General features: G+C 47.0%; 1 protein-coding gene across 4 annotated transcripts in view; it reads left to right on the top strand.

The window, feature by feature from the left end:
* Positions 1-22,339, top strand: part of SLC15A4 (solute carrier family 15 member 4) — a 71,381-nt gene that overhangs the window by 44,632 nt on the left and 4,410 nt on the right. The window contains exon 8 of one of the 4 annotated variants that reach the window (XM_060027869.1): positions 19,741-19,862. The exons of 2 other annotated variants lie outside the window; for them this stretch is intronic. In XM_060027869.1, coding sequence (XP_059883852.1) covers positions 19,741-19,847 — 107 coding nt within the window. In that variant the 3' untranslated portion in view covers positions 19,848-19,862. Of the gene's footprint in view, positions 1-15,379; positions 15,855-19,740; positions 19,863-22,339 lie in introns of those variants that run through there. One more of the 4 variants, XM_060027873.1, reaches the window with a different exon arrangement.

Here is a 22,339-nt window from a genome sequence, read left to right on the forward strand (position 1 = left end):
CAGTGGTTGAGAGTTCGCCTGCCGATGCAGGGGACGTGGGTTCGTGCCCCGGTCCGGGAAGATCCCACATGCTGTGGAGCGGCTGGGCCCGTGAGCCATGGCCACTGGGCCTGCGCGTCTGGAGCCTGTGCTCCGCAGCGGGAGAGGCCACAACAGTGAGAGGCACACGTACCGCAAAAAAAAAAAAAAAAAAAGTATTTTTAGGGACTGAAAAATTGGCTTTATTATATTGATGGACCTTTAAAATCTATTCAAAAATTACTTTCAAAACTACAACACTTCCTAAAACGTACACAACAGATGTCTGTGTACATGACAGGAAAAACGTTAACTTCTTTACATTAATTTTAAAAATGTATATTACTACATTTTGTATAAATGTTTATATTAACTTACGGATAACAGAAGCAGGCTAGTTATTCTTGGTGCCTGTATTGATGAGGTTCTCCAGAGAAACAACCAGCGATCGACTGATTGATTGCGGGGAATTGGCTTATGTGATTATGGAAGCTGAGAAGTCCCATGATTTGCCATCTGTAATCTGGAGACCCGGGAAAGCTGGTGGTGTGATTCAGTCCAATTTCAAAGGCCTGGGGACCAGGAGAACAGATGGTGTAAGTCCCATTCTGAGGGCAGGAGAAAATGGATGTTCCAGGTCAGCAGTCAGGCAGAGAGAGGGAGGGGGGGAGAGAGGGGGAAAGTGAGAGGGAGAGAGAGAGAATTCTCCCTTCTTCTGCGTTTTTGTTCTATTCAGGCCCTCTGTGGATTGGGTGATGCCCACCCACACTGGAGAGAACCATCTGCCTTATTCAATTCACCAATTCAAATGTTAATCTCTTCCAGAAACACCCTCACAGGCACACCCAGAAACAGTGTTTAACTAGGTATCTGGGAAGCCCAGTCCAGCTGACACAGGACATTAACCATCACAGTACATATTCACATCCTTTCATTCATTTCTTAGTCATGTGTGTCCTTAATACTATGCCCCACTTATTTTTCTAAAGAAGAAAAAAATTTTTCTTAATATAATCTATCCAATATAAGCTCAGAACCAAAGCTGCTACATAAAGGGTTTTTTTTAAAAAAACTAAGATGTTAAATATTGCAATTAATAATAAAATATTCAGCCCAAATATTTTCACAGGCCGTGTCCTTCTCTCCTTCCTTCAGAAGACCTTTCTTTGACAAATATTTTTACAGCACAAAACCTATCAAATAAATGACCTCTCCTTAAGGTTTCTTTTAATATTTCACCACATTTAGATCCTGCAAAATTGCAGGCTTTCTCAATTTTACTCCATTCTGACACAGAATATCAATTTCTCTAATTATATAGAGGAACTCTATCACAGGGTTCTTCTTCCAGGTCAGGATATTTCAAAGCACCATCCTCTGATGTTTCAAAATCAAATCTCGCCTGTGGGGTTGCGCCCTTATGGTTTAATTTGCTCTGCTAATCACGTGCCTGCATAGGGATAAACTTTGTCTTCCTGCTTCCCAGCTTCCCCCCCCCCCCACCCCCGTGACTGCAATTTGCCAAAGGCTTTAAAAGCTAGAGTTTGTGATGCTCCTGTTGTTTGAATACCCTGATGACAGAGCTGCGTCTGGTTTTGAACAGAATCTCAAATTTTTACAAAACACTTCAAGGCCATTGTCGGACAGGCAGGTGAATTTATAAAGCAGTTCTCCAAAGACTCAGACATCCTAACATCGGATGAAATAGTGGCCCGAACAGACCGTGTGTCCTGCTTCGGTGAGTTGTTCACACTCAGCTCACGTCCCAGGAACACTTTGAGGTCCGCTGACTCTGAATGTGTAGAAATATAGCTAAATGTTTACATCTAGAGCTTTGTAGTAGTTATCTAGGGCTGTGACACAGATTACCCCCCAAACCTGGCCGTTCAAAACGACACACAGTTGTTACCAGACAGTTTCGATCCAGGCAGAGCTCAGCTGGGTCCTCTCGTAAGGTGGAAATCAAGGTGTCGGCCGGGACCACCGTCATCTCAGGGTTGGACGGGGGGTGGGGGTGGGGGATGACCCAATTCTAAGCTCACTTGTGCAGCTCTTGGCGGGACCTCAGATGTTCGCCACCTGGCTTCTCCGTAGGGTGTCTCAACCTGGCAGCTCGCTTCTCCCAGAAAAGAGACGGAGCAGAGATAGGGAAACAGACTGTGGGAAATGGAAGCCAGACTCTTCCTGTAAGAGGCACTTTTGCTCCATTCCATCAGTTAGGTGGAGTCTCTCCGCGCAGCCCACACCCCAGGGAAGAGCATTAACGGAGGGCGTCGGGGTCTACTTAACCGGCCGCCTGCCGCGGCTTCTGCCTGTCTTGGTAGATTCCGCAACCGGATTGCACACGATTATATATTGTTTATGTACTGTCGTCACATCACGTTCTGCTTCCCAAGGTTTTAAAATTCCGTACACTACTGCTTTCCTCCCCCCTTTAAAAAAATTGAAGTCAAGTTGACTTCCAATGTTGTGTTAGTTTCAGTTGCACAATGAAGTGAGTCAGTTGTACCTACCTCTATATTCTTTTTCAGATTCTTTTCCCTTATAGATTATTACAAGATACTGAGGGAATTTCCTGGCGGTCCAGTGGTTAGGACTCCATGGTCTCACTGCCAAGGGCGCAGGTTCGATCCCTGGTCGGGGAACTAACATCCCACAAGACTCGTGGTGCGTGCCCGCCCCCCCCGCCCAAAAAAAAGAACCAAACGAAAAAACAAGATATTGAATATAGTTCCCTGTGCTATACAGTAGGTCCTTGTTTATTTTATATAAAGTGGTGTGTGTATGTTAATCCCAAACTCCTAATTTATCTCCCCCCTTTCCCTTTGGTAACCATAACTATGTCTGTGAGTCTATTTATGTTTTGTAAATAAGTTGACTAGTGTCATTTTTTAGATTCTACATATAAGTGATCTCATATAATATTTGTCTCTCTCTGTCTGATTTACTTCACTTATTACGACAGTCTGTAGGTCCATCCATGTTGCTGCAAATGGGATTATTCCATTCTTTTTTTATGGCTGAGTGATATTATGTATATATATATATATACCACATCTTTTTTTTTTGGTCACACTGTGTGGCTTGTGGGATCTTAGTTCCCCGACCAGGGATCGAACCTGGGCCCTGCCAGTGAAAGCACTGAGTCCTAACCACTGGACCTCCAGGCAATTCCCTGTACCACGTCTTCTTTATCCATTCATCTGTCGATGGACATTTAGGTTACTTCTATTGCTTTTTTTTTTTAATCATGATTTTGTACTACACTGAAATTTGTATTCATATTATTCCTATGAAAACAAGTAACTATTTTCTCTTCAATGTTGAACTTTCCACTGGGTTTATAATAGCATTCACAATCACATCAGATATTTCATCTTCACCTTCCAAAAACTTCGCTTTGATTTCATGAACTGTATGAAAAAGTTTGAACTGCTATTGTAACAACTGATTTTTATTCAAAACATCTGCTATAAACTCAGCATCATTTATCTGTTGAGAATTTCATCTTCCGCTAGTGGAACCAATACCTTTTGGTTCACTGTTTGAACATATGAAGGAAAGTAAGGGATTAATGGAGAAGTGCAGTTATTTGATCTAACAGAAAAGGCATACTTCACAGTGAAGCAGCTCTACCTTGGGAAGAGAACATTTAAAGAACTACTGATTGTTCAAACTCTTTAGTATGGAAAATGTCAAGCATAAAACCCCGTGTATTCCACACCCAGAGTCAACAATAATCATTTTATGGTTACTCTTGTTTCATTTTATAACCTCAACTACCTCCTTCATACATGTATTATTTTGTAGCAAATCCCAGACATTACGTATGTCATGGTGTCCATAAAAATCTTATATGTATCTCTAAAAGATCAGAGCTGTTAAAAACTGCCCAATACCATGATCATACCTAAAAAAAGGAACAGTAGCTCCATCACATCATAAAAGACCCAGTCGCTACTCAGATTTCCAGTGGGCTCCTTAATGTTTTATGTACATATTCAATTTTACAGTTTGTTTCAGTCAAGATCCAGATGAGGTTTCATTGCCATTGAGTGATGTGGCAACTCTCATTTCATTTCTAGATTTTTCCTCTATTGCTCCTTCCATTCAGGCCCCACAAAACCTGGATCCACTCAAGGTTTGAGGTTCACACGGCGTTTTCTGTGACCTTTCTCGTGCTCTAAGTGTTGGCAAGATGGCAGCTCAGCTCTTCACACCCTCCCAGCCCCAAGGGCAGCAGGGAGAGTGAACTACAAGGGTTCAGCTGCTCCTGCAAGGGTTGTGAGATCCAGTGGCATGAGATGCACTCAGACTGCAGGCTTACCCCCGAACCAAGCCCAGAAGCCAGGGCAAGGCCACATGCTGGCTGCGCCCCGTGAAGGGAGGAGGAGGGTAGAGGTGGTCCCTACAAAGCACAGGGCAGAGGTGGGTCCACAGACGAAAACAGCGCCTTCTCCTGGCAAGGGGGGGAAAGAATTCTAGGAAAGCATGACACAGATATGCACATCATCAGCATCCTTCCACCGTCTTTCTTTGGAACCGGATCTTCGCCCTGATCCTATTTTAGGTTAGAAAGACCCAACATTAGATGAGAACCTTGACTGCAAGGCCTGGGCTGCCTCAGAGCTTGAAGGCCCTGCCAGCGGCCTGCCTCTCCTCGCGACGGGCTGTTTTCAAGTCCAGCAGAGGGAAGTTCCCCACTGCCCCCTCCGTCTTCTCTCCAGGGCAGCGGGTGCATTGTTGATGGGTTACTTTTGTTTTGCTTTCGTGTTAGCTAAATATTGACTCTCTGGAAGCAGCAGACGCTGGATCAACCTTCAGAATTTTTTTTCCAATCACTCCTGGAAGGAGAGAGTAAATATTTTGTTGAAGTATGTGGAGAGTGAAAACAGCAACAAGAGATGTGCTGAAGGGTTCTTTTGTGGATTTGGAACCTGGGAGAGTGAGGCTGGCTGAATTCCCCATAAACAGGAGGGGATGGTGAGGGGAGACTGCCCGCGAGGCCAGCCCTTGCTATTCAGGTGGCTTTAAATGAACTGGGAAGAAGATGAAATAATTAGGTGAAAAGGCTGCAGCAGGCACTGGCTTCTCTCAGAGAAATGACAAAACAACAACAAAAATCCTGATGCCGGGCAAGGACCAGCCAGTGTCGGGGAACTAGCGTTCACAAGTGCCTAATTTGTGCAAGATTTTTACAGGCAATAGTGCATTTGTTTAGTTGCGCTGGGTCTTAGTTGCAGCAGGCGGGCTCCTTAGTTGCGTCATGCGTGTGGGATCTAATTCCCTGACCAGGGATCTAACCCGGGCCCCCTGCATTGGGAGTGTGAAGTCTTAACCACTGCGCCACCAGGGAAGTCCAAATAGCGCATTTAAATCTACAAATTTAAGCCACGGTTATTATAACCCCTATTGTTTTTATACAGTGCCAGGAGGTCAGAAATATTATTCCAAGTTAACTGAAGAAGAAACTTGGGTGCAGAGAAATGTACACATCTCTCATTCATTCAACAAATATTTGCTGAGCCTTTGCCACGTGCCAGGCGCTGGGGGATGGGCAGGAAAGAAATCAGTCCCAAAGGCAGCTCTCATGGAGCTCAAAATCCAGTCGGGGCTGGAGTAGGGGAGCTGGACAGGTAGTGAACAAGTAAACAGCTGAAACCAGATAACGTCACAGAGTGATCAATGCCACGTGGGAAATTAAACAAGGTGACGTGATGGTTGAGTGGGAGTAGGGCTCCTTGCGAATGGAGGGGACTACAGAGAGGAGAGAGCCTCTGAGCTGAGGTCTCAGTAAGGGGAGGGAGACCAAGAAAGCTTGTCCCCATTTGCCCTTCCCAGCGAAGAGTCCGCCAGGCAGAGGGGAGAACAGGATCGTGTATGTATTAGGTCTGTTTGAAGAATAAAAAGAACAATGCATGTGGCTTAGGGAGAAAAAGGGAGAGGGCAGGTGTTGGTGAGAGCACAGAGGGGAGCAGATAAAGGGCTCCATGTCTCCCGTGGCCAGAAAATGGAGAGACAAGGGCCCTCGGTCCAGTTTCCAAGTCCAGGAGATGCACTTTTCAGTAGCCCATTCCAGCTCCAAACAACCAACGAATGCGGCGGATTTGGTGTTTCTCAATGGGACGGCACTCCACATTTGGAGCAGCTAACCTTCACCTTGCGGGATTTTCCCACACGTTGTAGGACGTTTACTTAGAAGCCTTATAATTGCACTAAATGCAGCCGCAGCGTCCTCTAGTGGCTGTGATGGTCCCAACCACCCTTCCCATTTTCAAATGTGCACTTGAAAAACCCTCCTAAAAGGGGTAAAGCCAGCTAGAGGGGTGTGTTGATTACGGTGATGTTCTGGTTTCTCTACTGCTGCGTTAGAAATGACTTCTCCGTACTTGGTGTAGTAAAGAAAACTTTAATTTTGCCTCTGAATCTCTAACGTGGGAGCGCTCATCTCTGCTCCACTCGGCTTCCGCTGGGGTAGCTCGAAGGCTGTTTGGTGGGGAGACTCACTCACTCCACGTATGGCTGGACCTCCAGGTTGCGTCTCCATGGCTTGGGCTTCCTCACAACATGGCGGATGGAGCCCAAGGGCACATGCCCTGGGAGAGACCCAAGCAGACCCTGAAGTGCCTTTTCTAGCCTAAGCCCAGAAGCCATGCCGTGTTGCTGCTGCTGCATCCTGTCAGTTAGAATGAACTGCTATGACTGGCCACATTTGAGAGGAGGTGGGAATAGACTCCACCTCCTTTTTTAAACAATTGAAGTACGCTTGCTGTACAATATTATGTAAGGTACAGGTGTACAGTACAGTGATTCACAATTTTTAAAGGTTATACTCCATGTACAGTTACTGTAAAATATTGGCTATACTCCCCACGTTGTACCATATATCCTTGTAGCTTATTTTGTACCAAATAGTTTGCACCTCTTATTTCCCTCCCCCTGTCTTGCCCCTCCCGCCTCCCCACTGGTAACCACTAGTTTGTTCTCTGTATCTGTGAGTCTGTTTCTTTTTTCTTGTATTCACCAGTTTGTTGTATTTTTTAGATTCCATATATAAGGGATATCACATGGTATTTGTCTTTCTCTGACTTATTTCACTTAGCGTAATGCTTTCCAAGTCCATCTATGTTGCTGCAAATGGCAAATTTTAATTCTTTTTTATGGCTGAGTAATATTCCATTCTATATATATATATATATATATATATATCTCACATCGTCTTTATCCATCATCTGTTGATGGACATTTAGGTTGCTTCCATGTCTTGGCAATTGTAGATAATGCCGCTATGAACATTGGGGTGCGTGGAACTTTTTGATTTACTTTTTTGGTTTTTGGATATATACCCAGCAGTGGAATTGCTGACTCCGTCTCCTTTTGATGGGAGAAATATTAAAGAATTCGTGGAAATGTATTAAAAACATCACAAGCAAATGCAGACAAGCCCTAACATCCAGTTCCTACATGCGATGCAAGTTTAGTACCCACGTCATCATTCAATACAGGTTTTTGTATGTGTGTCTTTGCATCACTCATTTATTCAGGAACCCAGGCTCCTTCTGTCTCATGGTTTGTTCCTCTCCTGAGTTCTCAGCATCTTTTCAGCCATCAGAATTCTGCACAGAGCTTTAATGTGGGTTTAACCTTTTGTGGGCTGAAACCCAGCCCCACAGCCATGGTTTACTGCAAGGGAGCCAGAGTCTGCAGCCCCTTTGGGCCCATGTAGCATACTGAGATGGTGGTAAACACTTTGACACTCGCGCCAAGTGTCTCCAGATATCCTGAGTGGGAAAAGAGAAGAAAGGTGCCTATGACTGAATGTCTGTGGAACCCATATTTTGATGCTCTCTGGCAGGGCTTCTTTGGGGATCAGCAATCCCTGACTGAAAAACTGCCTAGCCGTTCCCAATTCAGAGTCCACAATCCTAAAGGTTTTTCAACTACCAGACCTTTGGTTAAAGGATTACATTTGTAAGGGCTCATATCAGTGGTTAGTTTTGGAATAAGCCTCCTTGACGAGAGAATACGGGAGTGGCAAAAAATGGAGTGGCTTCAACTACGGACATTTATGGGCTAGAAATTCTGGAGGCTCCAAGTCCAGTCAAGGTTTCGGCGGGGCTGATGTTTTCTGAGGGCTGTGAGGGAGAGTCTGCCCAGGTCTCCCTCCTTGGCTTGTAGACGGCCATCTTCTCCATGTGTCCTTACATCGTCTTCCCTCTGTGTGTGTGTGGTAACACATATGCAGCCGTAACGAACTGATACATGGTGACAGCAAGGGCTGGTTCCTTCTGGGGGCCCCAGGGGAGAATCTGTCCCTTGCCCCCAGAGGCTGCTGGCATTCCTTGGTTCATGGACATCTCATTCTAATCTCTGCTTCTGTGGTCCATCTCTCCGACACCCCTCTCAGGCCATCTGTCTCCTCTGCCTCCATTTTATAAGGACCCCGGTCGTTAGATTTATCCTCGTTATCCAGCATAATATCCCCAAGAATGATGCTAAATCCAGTCACATCTGCAAAGTCCTTTTTGCCACGTAGAGAAACATATTCAGGGGTTTCTGGGATTCGATGTCTACATCCTTGGGGGGTCCCGTATCCAGGTGACCACACTCATCTTTTGCCGTGATGATCTTGGAGGTCACATGCTCTGTAGAGTGTGTCCACAGGAGGCTTCCCCTCCTGCCTTGGATGAGAGTGTGAGTAAGAAACCAATCTGGGCTGCACTAGGCCACCAGGACCTGGAGATTTGCTACTATAAGAGTAAAATTGTTCAGGCATGGATGGAATCCAAGATGTTCATCGTGAGTGGCCTGCTCTAGGGAAGGGCCAGAGCTGCAGGTCAGGGATGTTGGGGGCTGACTGATGAAGAACTTGCTGAAATGATGGATTAAACTTTTATGGTTATAAAAAAGGATTGGGGTCAAATTTAACCTTCGTTCTGGAGGACAGTGGCTCAGCTGCTCCCTGGATTCCATGTGAAATGTGCTTCACACATAGTAGATTGTTTTCTACCGATATTTCTAAATCCCACCCCACGCTGCTACACTCAGCGCAAGCGAAGCCCATGCGGTTTCCTGAGCACCTTCTGTGTCGAAGGGCAGTTTCTGTCCTGGAATAATGACGCCTCCGTTGCCATCTCTAATTCCTTTGATTGCCATAAGGAGAGCACTTTTCTTCCTTCCCACAAAGGAATCTTCTCGTCTTTGTTTGCTGATGAATTACCTGGCAAGACACAACATCTGAGAACTACTGTCTGGGGCCCTCCTCCCCCGCCGTAATTATTTCCCTGATACTACATGATCCTTAATTACCTCTCCATCGATTTCTCTCCCTGGGAGCGCGTTGCCACTAAGGGGATGCTCAAGGCTGATGGGAAATCCAATCTCGTTCACACATTCCGCAGCCCTGCTGAGAGCGCTAATCGATAAGAAAGTGCCACTCTTGGGCTTCCCTGGTGGCGCAGGGGTTGAGAGTCCGCCTGCCAATGCAGGGGACGCAGGTTCGAGCCCCGGTCCGGGAAGATCCCACATGCCGCGGAGCGGCTGGGCCTGTGAGTCATGGCCGCTGAGCCTGCGCGTCCGGAGCCTGTGCTCCGCAACGGGAGAGGCCACAGCAGTGAGAGGCCCGCGCACCGCAAAAAATAAAAAATAAAAATAAATACAAAAATGATGCATAAATGTCAAGATAGTAGCTACTCTTAAGGAACAGGTGGAATTATAATTGTGGGGGGCATACATGGGGGGCTTCTGGGTTGGATGGTATACCAGTTATATGCCAGCTAGTTACCAGGCTGTTCATCTTATAATTGTGTATTAATTACTTATTAATATAATAATTTATATAATATAATTTAAATAATAAATTGAAATTTTTTCTGTCTTTTTAGCTTTCTGTATTTGTGTTAGATTTAATTATTTTAAAAGTTTAAGCTAAATAAAAAGGCTGAAACAGTTTGTCAGGCCCTCAAAAAGTTAAACAGAATGACCATATGACCCACCAATTCCATTCCTGGGCTCCTACCTAAAAGAATGGAAAACAGGTGTTCAAACAGAAAACGTTTACACAACTATTCAAGACAGCTCTATTCACAACAGCCAAAAGGTGAAAATAGCCCAAATGCCCATCAGTGCATGAATGGAAACAATGTGATCTATCCGTACACTGGAATAGTGTTCAGCCATAAGAAGGATGGAAGTACGGATACAAGCTTCGACATGCATGAGCTTCAAGAATATGATGTTACGTGAAAGAAGCCAGACACGGAAGGCCACGAACTGTAAGATTCCACTTACGTGAAAGGTCTGCCATCGAGACAGAAAGCAGGCTGATGGGTGCCAGGGGCCGAGAGGGGAGGAATAGGGAGGGAGGGCTGGTGGGCACAGGGCTTCTCTTTTGTGGGATGGAATCGCTCTGGAGGTGATGGTGGCACAAGGACGTGAATGGACTGAACATCACCGCGTTGTCATGTTGCAACGTGAGCATCGCCTCAACAGAAGAAGGCAGTGTTCTGAGGGACCCCTCGTGGTAGGAAGAGACAGTAGTGGAAAAGAGAGCATTGATTACACCGGGAGGTGAAGGGCTCCCTCTCCCAGGCCCACTCTGATGGGAAGCAGAGCAGCACATTCTCCGCGGACCTCTCGGCACCTGTGGGCAGCGGCTGCTGTCGTGGTGATTCCTCTGTTCCTCAGATTACTAGCCCTGCAATCAGGGTCCCTGCCTGCAACAGTTCCCTGGGTGGCAGGGCTCGGGGAAGAAGGGCAAGGGGTGGGGACAGGATCCACATGGTTTGTCAGGATCTAGGAGTTTCATCTCATGATCCTTCCCTAAGAGGTTGTCCACACAGTCAGCAGGGAAGCAGCAGGGCCTCAGGAGGTCCACGTTTTCCTGGGACCCCCAGTATCAGACCCCAAGGAGACCACCACACCACAGCAGACTGAACACGCCTACTGGGGGTGAGATCGGGGGGACTGTGGTCAGGTAGGGAGAGCGGTGTGTGTATGTGTGCACGTGTGTCAGTGTGCGTATCTGAGTGTGTTCATGACTGTTCGTGTGTGTGTTCATGTGTGTCTGCATCTATATGTGTGTGTGCAGGGACCATGAATGTCAGGTTTGTGTGTGTGTGTGCACGTGTGCACGTGTGTATTTATGCATGTGCACGTGTATCTGTGTGTGCACATGTCTTTGCGTGTCTACGTGTGTGCATGTGTGTGTGTGCATCTGCATGTGGGGAGGCGTGTCTGTGAGGGGGGTGTGTGCACATACACACGCACAGATCAACTAAGTGGCGACCCTGGAGACACAATCTCAGGGTATCATATGATAATAATGACACACAGGTACCATTCCCTGGGATGTCCAAACTCATCCAAGTTCTTACTTGAAGAATCAGTCCAGAGCCTCAGTCGTAGGTAATTAAATGACTTCCCAGAGACCAACCCTTGTCCTTGACCGAAGGAGAAACTCCAGTCCTCCCAAATATCAACATCTTTTTGTCACCTCAAGCCAAACTGCTTTATAATAGAAAATAAAATTACTTTATTGTATGCAGACCTCAAGTTATTCACTTCCATTGCTCCAACATTTTTATGTGCTCCTAACACATGGAAAGCGGGCATCCACGGCCCATAATCCTTTAAAATGAGACACTGTATATTTTCTTTCCTACGATCAAGAGGAGGGGAGTGGGGCACGCCGGAGGCTTTTACGCTAGTCATCAAGACGAAGGTCACTTGTTCGCTAGCAGAGAAACACCCTGTCCCATCCCAGGTGAGCTGAGCTTGGGAGCAAGGGATGCTCTGGGCACGGAGGGCTTGAAAGTGAGGATGGGAGTGTGTGATGCAAGCCTCGTCCGGAGCCCTGAGTGCCGTCTCCTCTCCCGTTCCACCTCCCGCCTCCACCTCTAGTCCCCAGACAGGCTCCCACTTCCTGTCCCTGTGGTTGGCTGTAAGGAATTTGTCCATTTTTTAAAAATTCTGGAACTCGTGGTGCATGACTTTCGTAGGGCTGCCATAACAAAGTATCGCAACGGAGGGGCTTAAAACAACAGAAATTCGCTCCCTCTCAGTCTGGAGGCTGAACGTCCAGTCGAGGCGGTGGCAGGGTTGGCTCCTAGCAGCCTGATGCTGGCAGTCCTCGGTGTGTAGACACAACACGCTAATCTCTGCTGTCCTCATTCCGTCGTGTTCTGCCGTGTCCCTCTGTGTCTGAATTTCCCTCTTCTTATAAGGATGTCAGTCATTGGATTAGTGATCACCCCAGACTAGAATGACCTCATCCTATTGTGATTCCATCTCTAAGATCCCATTTCCAAATAAGGTCACATTTTCAGGTTCCAGGTGGACACGAATTTGGGGGGAGGCGTGATACTCAATCCAGTACACGTGACGAGAGTTCTGTAGACAGTGCAAAGGGCAGAAATCGCACAGGGCCAAAATGGCCCTTAAAGATCTTGGGGAAATAGGCCAAGAGGCCTTGCGCTGAGCTCTTGCTTTACGAGGGAAGAAGCTCTTTCTCTGAGACCCCCAGCGGACTCCACTTAATCGTCATTGGCCAGAGGGTGTCACGTGTCTACCTTGGACTAGTTTTTGACAAAAGGAATGGGATTGCCATGCTTGGCTTGGGTCAATCATGATTCATCCCCTGAGACTGGGCTTATTGTCACTTGTACAAGATCGATGCAAACAAAAGAAGCAGGACTCACTGCTGAGCGGGGAACCCACGTCTGCCACAAAGGGAACACAGACTTCACACAGATTCAGCAGAATCACTCTCCAAACTATGTGGACTGATGTATGCTGCCGGGTAGATTGTTGGCAAAAATGGGCTCCATTCTCCCCCATCCTGCATCCGTGTTCCTTGCAGTGTGACTCTGCCACTCCCCCATAAAGAAGTGGAGAATATTCTAGGAGTCTATAGCTGTTAAATATGGGGCCTCCATATAATGGAATATTGTTGAGCAATTAAAAGATTGAAGTAGGGATGCAGGCTACCACACAGATGAACCTTGAAAACGTGTAAGTGAAAGAAATGTGACACAAAAGGCCATGTACTGTATGATTCCATTTGTATGAAATATTCAGAACAAGCAAATCCACAGAGACAGAAAGGAGTCATGGCTCAGGGCTGGGGTGAGGGATCGGAGGGTTAGGGGGTGAGGTTAACGGGTGAAGGGTTTCCTTTGGGGGATAGTAAGGGTGTCCTAAAGGTGATCGTGGTGATGAATGCGGAACTGTGAATAAAAGCCACTGAAATATACACTTCACAGGAGTGAATTAGATGGTGTGTGAGCTGTTAAAACAAGAGTCTAGACTCTTGATTCGGGGCTGTTTCGGGGACTTGCCTTGGTTCACAGGATGTAGCGGAAGTGATGCTGTGTCACTTCCAAGGTCTCCGGAAGCCTCAAACACCATTCCTTAGGGTCCTGCAGGCACCATGGGCACAAGCCCAGACCAGTCCGGTGGAAGGTGACGCATGGTCCACTCACGTCCCCTCGCCCAGCCGACAGCAAGCCAATGACCAGACACGTGAGTGAGGCCATCACCAGTCCTCAGCCATCTTTCCAGCTGACCACAGACCCGCGAGCAACCAGCCAAGGTCAGCCGAATCCCCCCAGCTGACCCATGAACTCAGGATCAACAATAAGCAGTTACCAAGTCACATTGTCCTGGGGCAGCGTTTACTCAGCAAAAACATACAGCAGGCATCATATATATCATATGATATCATATATCATATATATCATATATCATATCATATATCATATATCCCACGTCACCTTTTGAAAATACACAGCTCAGTGGTTTTCCGTATATTCACAGACGTGTGCATCCTTCCTCACGTCAACTTTAGAGCATTCTCATCATCAGAGAAGGTACCCACCAGCAGTCCCCCCGTTTCCCCTTTCCCAGCCCCTGGCTGCACAATTTACTCTCTGTGTCTGGAGTTGCCTCTTCTGGGACACTTCATGTAAGTGGAGTCATTTAATGCACGGCTTTCTGTGCCTGGCTTCGTTCACGTGACACAATGTTTTCAAACTTCCAGCACGTTGTTAGCATAGCTAACAATATAACTTTTTATTAAGGGTATTACTTAGTTGCTTCTTTATCCGCTGTCTTTCTCCAGGAAAATGTAAGATGCATGACTTCAGGGGGTTTGCTTTTGTCTTCTTAATTGGTGAATTAAGAAGACAAAAGCAACGCCCTCGTTGCCTAGAAATGAGCTCACACACACAGAACAGTCCTTAACTGAATGCATGGATTAATAGGGAAGTTTTTAAAATGTGGAGTGAATATTTAAAGGGCTGGGGAGAGCGCTGAGTGATAAGCTTGTCCGAGCCAGGCCGCATCTCGGGATGTCGTTTTCACGTGGTGGCAGAGTAAGGACCTCGATCCCGATGAGGCCACCCTGCCCGTCCCACCAAACCCAAGGGGCAGCTGTTTCCCCCTCAAGCCTCATCCCTTTCGGTTCCAGTCTTCAACAGAGCAAATGTGCTCCTTAGAGTTGGATAAGAACCACAACAAAAATCTCTTCTCTTGCTTCTGGCAACATTGACAAAATTGATAGTGGAAGACAAGGGAAATTTCCTTACCTGGTAATGAGACGACTTTTGCTTTGGGTGCAAAATGTTCCCCAGCTCCGCTTACCACTTTCCATCTAAATGTCCGTTCCTGGGAATGATGGAGACCCCACCTTCCTCCCTGGCTACTCACGCATTGACTTTAACTCCAGGGCCCTGATGAGAATGAATTACAAGGTTATTTAGACCTGCTTCACCATAAACCTTGACAAAGTCTTTCATTTAAAGGAAAAAAATGTGCTTCATTTTCAAAACTCGCTGTCGGTGGTGGGTCCAGCTGAGATCTGTTTTCCCCCGTGGGATTGGAAAAGGCTCTATCGGCATCGTTTTATCAGGCTGGGGAAGAGTAAGAAGCCCAGCGGCAAATCACCTGGATAAGATGCTGGTTGCAAGATGTAATCACGTCTGAGCCAGCATCAGGGCCCTGGGCTCTGTGTCAGCCCGAGGAATATTCCCGACCCTCCCTGGCATTCAGCAAACTTGTGAAGGTCGGAGCCTGTCTGTACGGATGCTGGTTTGTTGAAGGGCGGACATGTGGAGAGAATCATAATTTTCAGACCCCTGGAGAACCATTTGGCGTTCCGGTGCTGACGGGTCACGTGTGCTGTGACTTACCAGATGAATTTATAACCGAGGCGCCTGGCTCATACCTCTGAGAAGGACTTTTAGGGGCTAGGGCGAAAGGACACGTCGCAAAGAAGAAACACGATGATGCGCGTAGAATAAAGACGGTGATGCGGTATTTGGGCGAACGGCGGACGATTCACCAAAATCAAAATTCTGTTCAGGATCGACGCCACTGTGAAGGAAGCGGTGGAGAGGAGATGGTTCGTGAGCTCTGCAAGGCGCTTCGGACGCATGTGGCCCAGCTGAGGACACACAGCACAGGAAGACCAGCAGCTGGGATGCTACTGGTTTTATCTGTGCAGTTGAAAACATCCCCTATCAGAAAGGTGGGTGAGACGGATAAACTAGGAATTTGGGATTAACAGATGCACACAGATACTACTATATATATAAATAGATAACAAACAAGGACCCACTGTATAGCACGAGGAAGTCTACTCAATATCCTGTCATAGCTTATATGGGAAAAGAATGTGCAAAAAAGAATGGATATGAGTATATATATAACTGAATCACTTTGCTGGACACCTAGAACAACACAACATTGTAAATCAACTATACTTCCATATAAAATAAAAATTAAATGAAAAACAAATCCCCATCTCAATTTTTTTGTTCTCAGACAGTACCTGCTTGCTGTAAAAATTCAAACAATGAAAACATATATAAAGTAGAAAATGAGAGTACCTTGCCACGTCTCACCCTAGCCCATCAAGAGACAATGACTAGTACAGATTATAACCTCCTTTGCATGCTTTAGCTGTATACAGATTATGACGATTACTTTGGCTAAAATTAAATTATAATCTTGATGTTGTTATTTGTCTTACTTTTAAAAAATCTTTCTAAACAGTATGGAGGTTCCTTAAAAAATCTAAAAATAGAGCTACCATATAATCCAGCAGTCCCTCTCCTGGCCATATATCTGGAAAAGACCTAAACTCTAATTCGAAAAGACACACGCACCCCACTGTTCACTGCAGTGCTATTTACAATACCCAAGACGTGGAAGCAAACTAAATGTCCATCGACAGATGAATGGATAAAGAAGATGTGGGGGGTGTGTGTGTGTGTGTGTGTGTGTATACACACACACACAATGGAATACTACTCAGACATAAAAAAGAGTGAAGTTTTGCCACTTGCGGCAAATGCCAGGGAAGTCCCTCCCCTGTAACTTTGTTGCTTGCTTTATCGAGATATACTTCATATATCATACAGTGAATCCATTTAAAGAGTACAATTTGACGGCTTTTAGTGTGTTTACAGAGTTGTGCAACCAGCACCGTAATCCATGCCCATTTTCACCACCCAGGAAAGACACCTTGTAATCAGCAGCAGCCACTCCCTGCGCCCCTCTCCCAGGGCCCTGACGACTACTAGCCCGCACTCTGTCTCTGTGGATTTGCCTACGCGGGACATTTCATGGAAATGGAATCACACCCTATGTGACCTCTTGCACCTGGTTTCTTTTTTTTTTTAATTTTTCAGTTTTTGGCCACACTGCGTGGCATGAAGGATCTTAGTTCCCTGACCAGGGATCGAGCCCTTGCCCCCTCCAGTGGAAGTGCAGAGTTCTAACCACTGGACTGCCAGGGAAGTCCCCGTTCCTGGTTTCTTTCCCTCAGCACCACGTTTTCAAGATTCACATGTGTGATAGCAGGTTTTAGCCCTCCGTTCCTTTTTTATGGGTGAGTAATATTCCATTGTATGGTTACACCACTTTTTGTTCCTTCATCAGTGGATGGACACTTGGGTAATTTACACTTTGTAAACACATTTGGCTATTATGAAAAACATTTGCTATGAACATTCATGTACACATTTTTAAGAGGACATATGTTTTCCTTTCCATTGGGTGTATACCTAGGAGTAGAATTGCTGGGTCATATGGTAGCTCTACGTCTGAGCATTTGAGGAACTGTCAGACTGTTTTCCAAAGCGGCTGTCAGAGTTTACATTCCTATTAGCAGTGTATGTGTTCCAATCTCTCTACCACCTTGCCAAGACTTGTTTTAATCTGTCTTTTTAAAGAAATGTCATTCTAGTGGGTGTGAAGCGGTATCACATTATGGTGCAATTTTCTTTTAAATTTAGCTGTTGATCATGGAAATATCTGTGTATCAGTCTCTCTGCATCTATGTTATTCTGTTTAATAGCCGCAGGCTAGCGCATTAGACAAATGGATTGATTCAACCATTATCCCTTTGGCGAAACTTCTAGGCCATCCCCAGTTTTCCAGCATTTCAGATACCCACCACTTTCTCCACCAGGGTTTCCATGAGAATTACGCCTTCTGCCTGGCCTAAGGCATCCATTGTATGTAATAAATGAACTTTTCTCCCATGCGCTGAAAATGGTGTTAGTGAACATCCCACTCTTGGGAACCCAGATAAAGTAGCCAAACTGTATTCTGTGTTCTGTGGTACAGAAGAGTGGAGGAGGGCTACGCACGTTCAAATGCCTTTTTATACTTTTTAGAGTGGAACTGAGAGTCAATACGGTTTGGGTATATCCGCAGAATTGTGCCGTCATTGTCCTAATCCATGCCCATTTCACCACCCGGAAAGAACCCCCTGCGCTTTCACCCTTGGAGCTGTTCCTAAGTTGCCCTCCAAGTGGGTCCGATCCCTTTGGACCAGCAAAAACCTGTGCTTTTACGAGAGCACAAGCAGTGCAGGGACTATACCGGCCATATCACCATGTTGTCATCTTTTTTTTTTTTTTTTTTTTGCGGTACGCGGGCCTCTCACTGTTGTGGCCTCTCCCGTTGCGGAGCACAGGCTCCGGACGCGCAGGCCCAGCGGCCATGGCTCACGGACCCAGCCGCTCCGCGGCATGTGGGATCTTCCCGGACCGGGGCACGAACCCGTGTCCCCTGCATCGGCAGGCGGACTCTCAACCACTGCGCCACCAGGGAAGCCCCAATAATCTTTTTTTACCACTTTTTTCAATTCCATAAAGCAAAGGCAAAATGTATTTCAAAGCTTTCAGATCACAACTCTCACCCCTACCTCCGAATAAGGAATTTTTGTTGTTTTTCACCCCCATCGTCTTCCATTTCAGGAGAGTTCTACTTTTTCCAGCCAAGTTCCCAGGATGGTTGGAAAGGAAAAGGGCCAAGTGCAGGGGACTTTAGTTTCTGGGGCTCAGAGGAGAGGTTGCGGCAGAGAGACACCCATTTACATCATCGTGAGGTCGTAGAGGAGCTTTACCAAGGAGAAGGATACAGAGATGGAGCAGAGACGAGAGCCCGGACTGAGTTTTGACGAACTGAGTCTTCATTGCCTGGGTCTCTTCTTACATTTCCCTTTGCAGCAAGTGACCAAAAACGGTCACTCGCCATCTGGTCTACAAGGGTGAAGTCACTGGCCACTGCAGCCGCTGACCTTCAACACCCCCTGAAAGGAGCTCTGGGTGGAGATCAGGAAGGAGGCCCTCGGTGCTCTGGGAAAACTGGCAGAACAGGTCTTCAGATAGTTAGAGATTTTCAGGGGAAGACGTTAAGAGCCCAATTCTAGTATTTCCTCATGCCTAGAAAAGCACTAACATCATTAATGGAGACACCTGCTCCTCGTGACGCGCAGCCACCTTCTGCCAAGACGTGTGCTCGCCTGCACGCACCCCCTCACCAGAGTCACTTATCTACTGACCCCCGGCCCCCAACCTCTGCGGAGCAGTTCCTCGGAGCTCCTGAGAGGCTGTCTCCTGGGCTATCATCCTCATGTTGCCCCCAAATAAAACTTAACTCACAACTCTCACGTTTTGTATTTTTTTTCAGTGGACACAAGGCAAGGACACCTTCCAGAATGTCACTGCCCTGTCCTGTCCACCTCAGACCCTGCACAGCGTTGTCCTGTGTCTCCTCTTTCCTGTCTTTTTTTTTTTTTTTTTTTCCCGTGCTCATTATCTTTTGAACAGTCTTTGTACGTTTAGGGAATGTATTAGTTTCCTATCGCTGCTGTAACAAATTACCACAAATGAAACTGCCTTGAAACAAACACAAATCCATTATTTTACAGTTCAGTAGGTCAGAAGTCGGCAATGACTTTTGCTGAGCTAAGAAACCAAGGTGTCAGCCGGGCTGGTTCCTTCTGGAAGCTCTGGGCAGGGTCTGTTTTCTTCTCTTCCAGCTTTGGGAGGCTGAGGCATTCCTTGGTTTCCGGCCCCTCCTCCGCCTTCTAAGCCAGCAATGTTGCATCTCTCTGTGCCTTGTGACAGCTGTCACATCTTCCTCTGAGTGACATCTGTCTCCCTCTTCGACTGTTAAGGACCCCTGTGATTACACTGGGTCCACCTGGATAATCCAGGATACTCATCCCATCTCAGGGTCCTCCACTGAATCACATCTGCAAAGCTCCTTTTGCCATGAAGGTAACATATTCTCAGGTTCCAGGGTTTAGGGTGGGGATGTCTTTAATCTGCCCCTCACAGAGAAATTCTCATATTTGAGTCTCATTTTCCCATTTGAGAAGTCGTAGAGTCTGAGCCTCTGGGCCCTCCACCTCCCGTCTTGTTGCAGGGTGCCGACTGTCAGGGAAGAACCCCAACCTCACAGAGAATAAGCAGAACCAAGACCCTGAAGCTGATGACGAGGCAGGAAAGCAGGTCGGTTTCCCACAACTCTGAGGTCACCAAAAGTAGACAACAAGGCTTAATGGTCAAAAACAAAGAAACTCACAGAAAAAGAGATCAGCTTGGGGCTTCCCTGGTGGCGCAGCGGTTGAGAGTCTGCCTGCCAATGCAGGGGACACGGGTTCGAGCCCTGGTCTGGGAAGATCCCACATGCCGCGGAGCAACTAGGCCCGTGAGCCACACTACTGAGCCTGCACGTCTGGAGCCTGTGCTCCGCAACAAGAGAGGCCGCGATAGTGAGAGGCCCACGCGCCGCGATGAAGAGTGGCCCCCGCTTGCCGCAACTGGAGAAAGCCCTCGCGCAGAAACGAGGACCGAACACAGCAAAAATAAATAAATAAATAAATAATAATTAAAAATGAATATCTGCTAAAAAAAAAAAAAAAGGATCAGATCACCAGAGGCAGGGGTTGGGGGGAGGGGGAATTGGAAATAAGGGCTAGGGATGTAAGAGGCAACATGACAATTATAATGAACACGGCTGTATGTTACATATGAAAGCTGCTAAGAGTGCAAACCCTAAGAGTTCTCATCTAAGGAAACATTTCCTTCTCTTTCTGTAATTTTGTATCGATATGAGATGATGGATGTTCACTGAACTTGAGATAATCATTTCATGATGTATGTAACGACATTTTGCTGTACACCTTAAACTTACACGGGGCTGTATGTCCATTATATCTCAATAAAACTGGAAGAGGGCTTCCCTGGTGGTTGAGAATCTGCCTGCCAATGCAGGGGACGTGGGTTCGAGCCCTGGTCTGGGAAGATCCCACATGCTGCGGAGCAACTGGGCCCACGAGCCACAATTACTGAGCCTGCGCGTCTGGAGCCTGTGTTCCGCAACAAGAGAGGCCGCGAAAGTGAGAGGCCCGCGCACTGCGATGAAGAGTGGCCCCCGCTTGCCGCAACTAGAGAAAGCCCTCGCACAGAAATGAAGACCCAACACAGCCATAAAAAAAAAAAAAAAAAAAAACTGGAAGAAAAAAAACTTAATGGTTCTGGAGTCATGGGTGACAGGAAGGAATTGACCAGCCACAGCATGGGGAGCAACATGAATGTCTGCCTCGGAGTGCCGGGTTTACCGCCCAAATCCCACAAAGCTGGAAGCTGCACACACCGTGGGTTACACTGCAGCCGGGTGCCAAGGGTGCCTTCGGTAGCACACATGGGGCTTGAGCAGCTGCCCATTGGTCCCTCCACGGGCACCCTGACCCTCTCAGTTGCCTATGTGACTAGCTACTGAGAGTGCTCCGAATCAGGGAATGGTAATCCTTGCAGCAAGGACACACAGAGATGCTCCAGGACTCCAGGCGCTGCCTCTCCCCATGTGGACATGCACTTGAGCTGAGTCAATGAGATTCACCCAGATGCAACTTGAGTTCCAATGTGGGCATCGTGAACATAGCTCAGCCTAGCGCTGCCATTTTTGTTGGTCCTTTTGCCTGAAGCGAGGTTTAGCTGTTGGCGGTGTGAGTAGCTCTAGTCCTTTCTCAGTGATGTAGGGACATGTTCCTGGGGCAGAGGTGCAATCCCCAAGGGGACGGGGAGGTCTGCACCAGCTGAGGGTCTTCTCTGGGGCTCGGCGGGCCAGCAATAGCAGTGTCAGTTTCTGCGTCTGGCTGGGTCTGCCGTGTGATGTTGGACGTGGTGCTTGGAGTTGCAGCTTCCGTGCTGCTTCTCTTGTCCTGCCCAGGGTTCTGTGAGCTCCCCAGCAGCCTTGCAGGACGCTTTTCTGAGCTCAGTAGCTACAGCCAACTTCTGATACTTGTGACCAAGAAACTTGATCTTAATGAAAGCTACTCTTTATTTATTTATTTTTTTGCAGGACAAAGTTCCCGAATATGGGATCTTAGTTCCCCAATCAGGGATCAAACCCCTGCAGGGGAAGCACAGTCTTAACCACTGGACGGCCAGGGAAGTCCCCAACGAAAGCTACTCTTAAAGTATTACTTTTGGCTGCTGGACTGCTGTCTCTTCTTTTGCTTATTTGTTACTGTGTGGCACTGTAGAGGCTGTGCTAGCTGGGAAGCTGGTGTGTGTGTGTGTGTGTGTGTGTGTGTGTGTGTGTAAATTTAGCAAAGGAAAACCCTGAGAAGTTAGCCCGATTTTATGCCATCTTGATTCCTGCAGAAAAACGGTATAAAATGTGTGTCAGGGTCCTGCTGGTTCAGTAAGTGACATTGTCGCCTTACACATACTCATCTCCACGGGGCAGGTGGACTGCTCTCCAAATGCACCGTTTCCTTTGCTGGTTCTTCTGCACCGATGTCTGCAGAGACATAAAAGGGAATCAGAGAGGAGAACATGATTCACACTTTCTGCCTCTGGACCAGGAAAACCCAGCCTTGAGCTGCTATTGATTTACTCTCTGTTTGGAGAGGTTGTTATCTGCTCCAGTGAAGGCTGAACGCAACTCTATCAGCTTTTCCAGCGCTGCCCCGGCAAGGATGTGCAGAACTTCCACTTGACAGATCCAACAACAT

Source organism: Delphinus delphis, chromosome 13, assembly GCF_949987515.2.
Source record: "Delphinus delphis chromosome 13, mDelDel1.2, whole genome shotgun sequence".
Classification (NCBI taxonomy): Eukaryota; Metazoa; Chordata; class Mammalia; order Artiodactyla; family Delphinidae; genus Delphinus; species Delphinus delphis.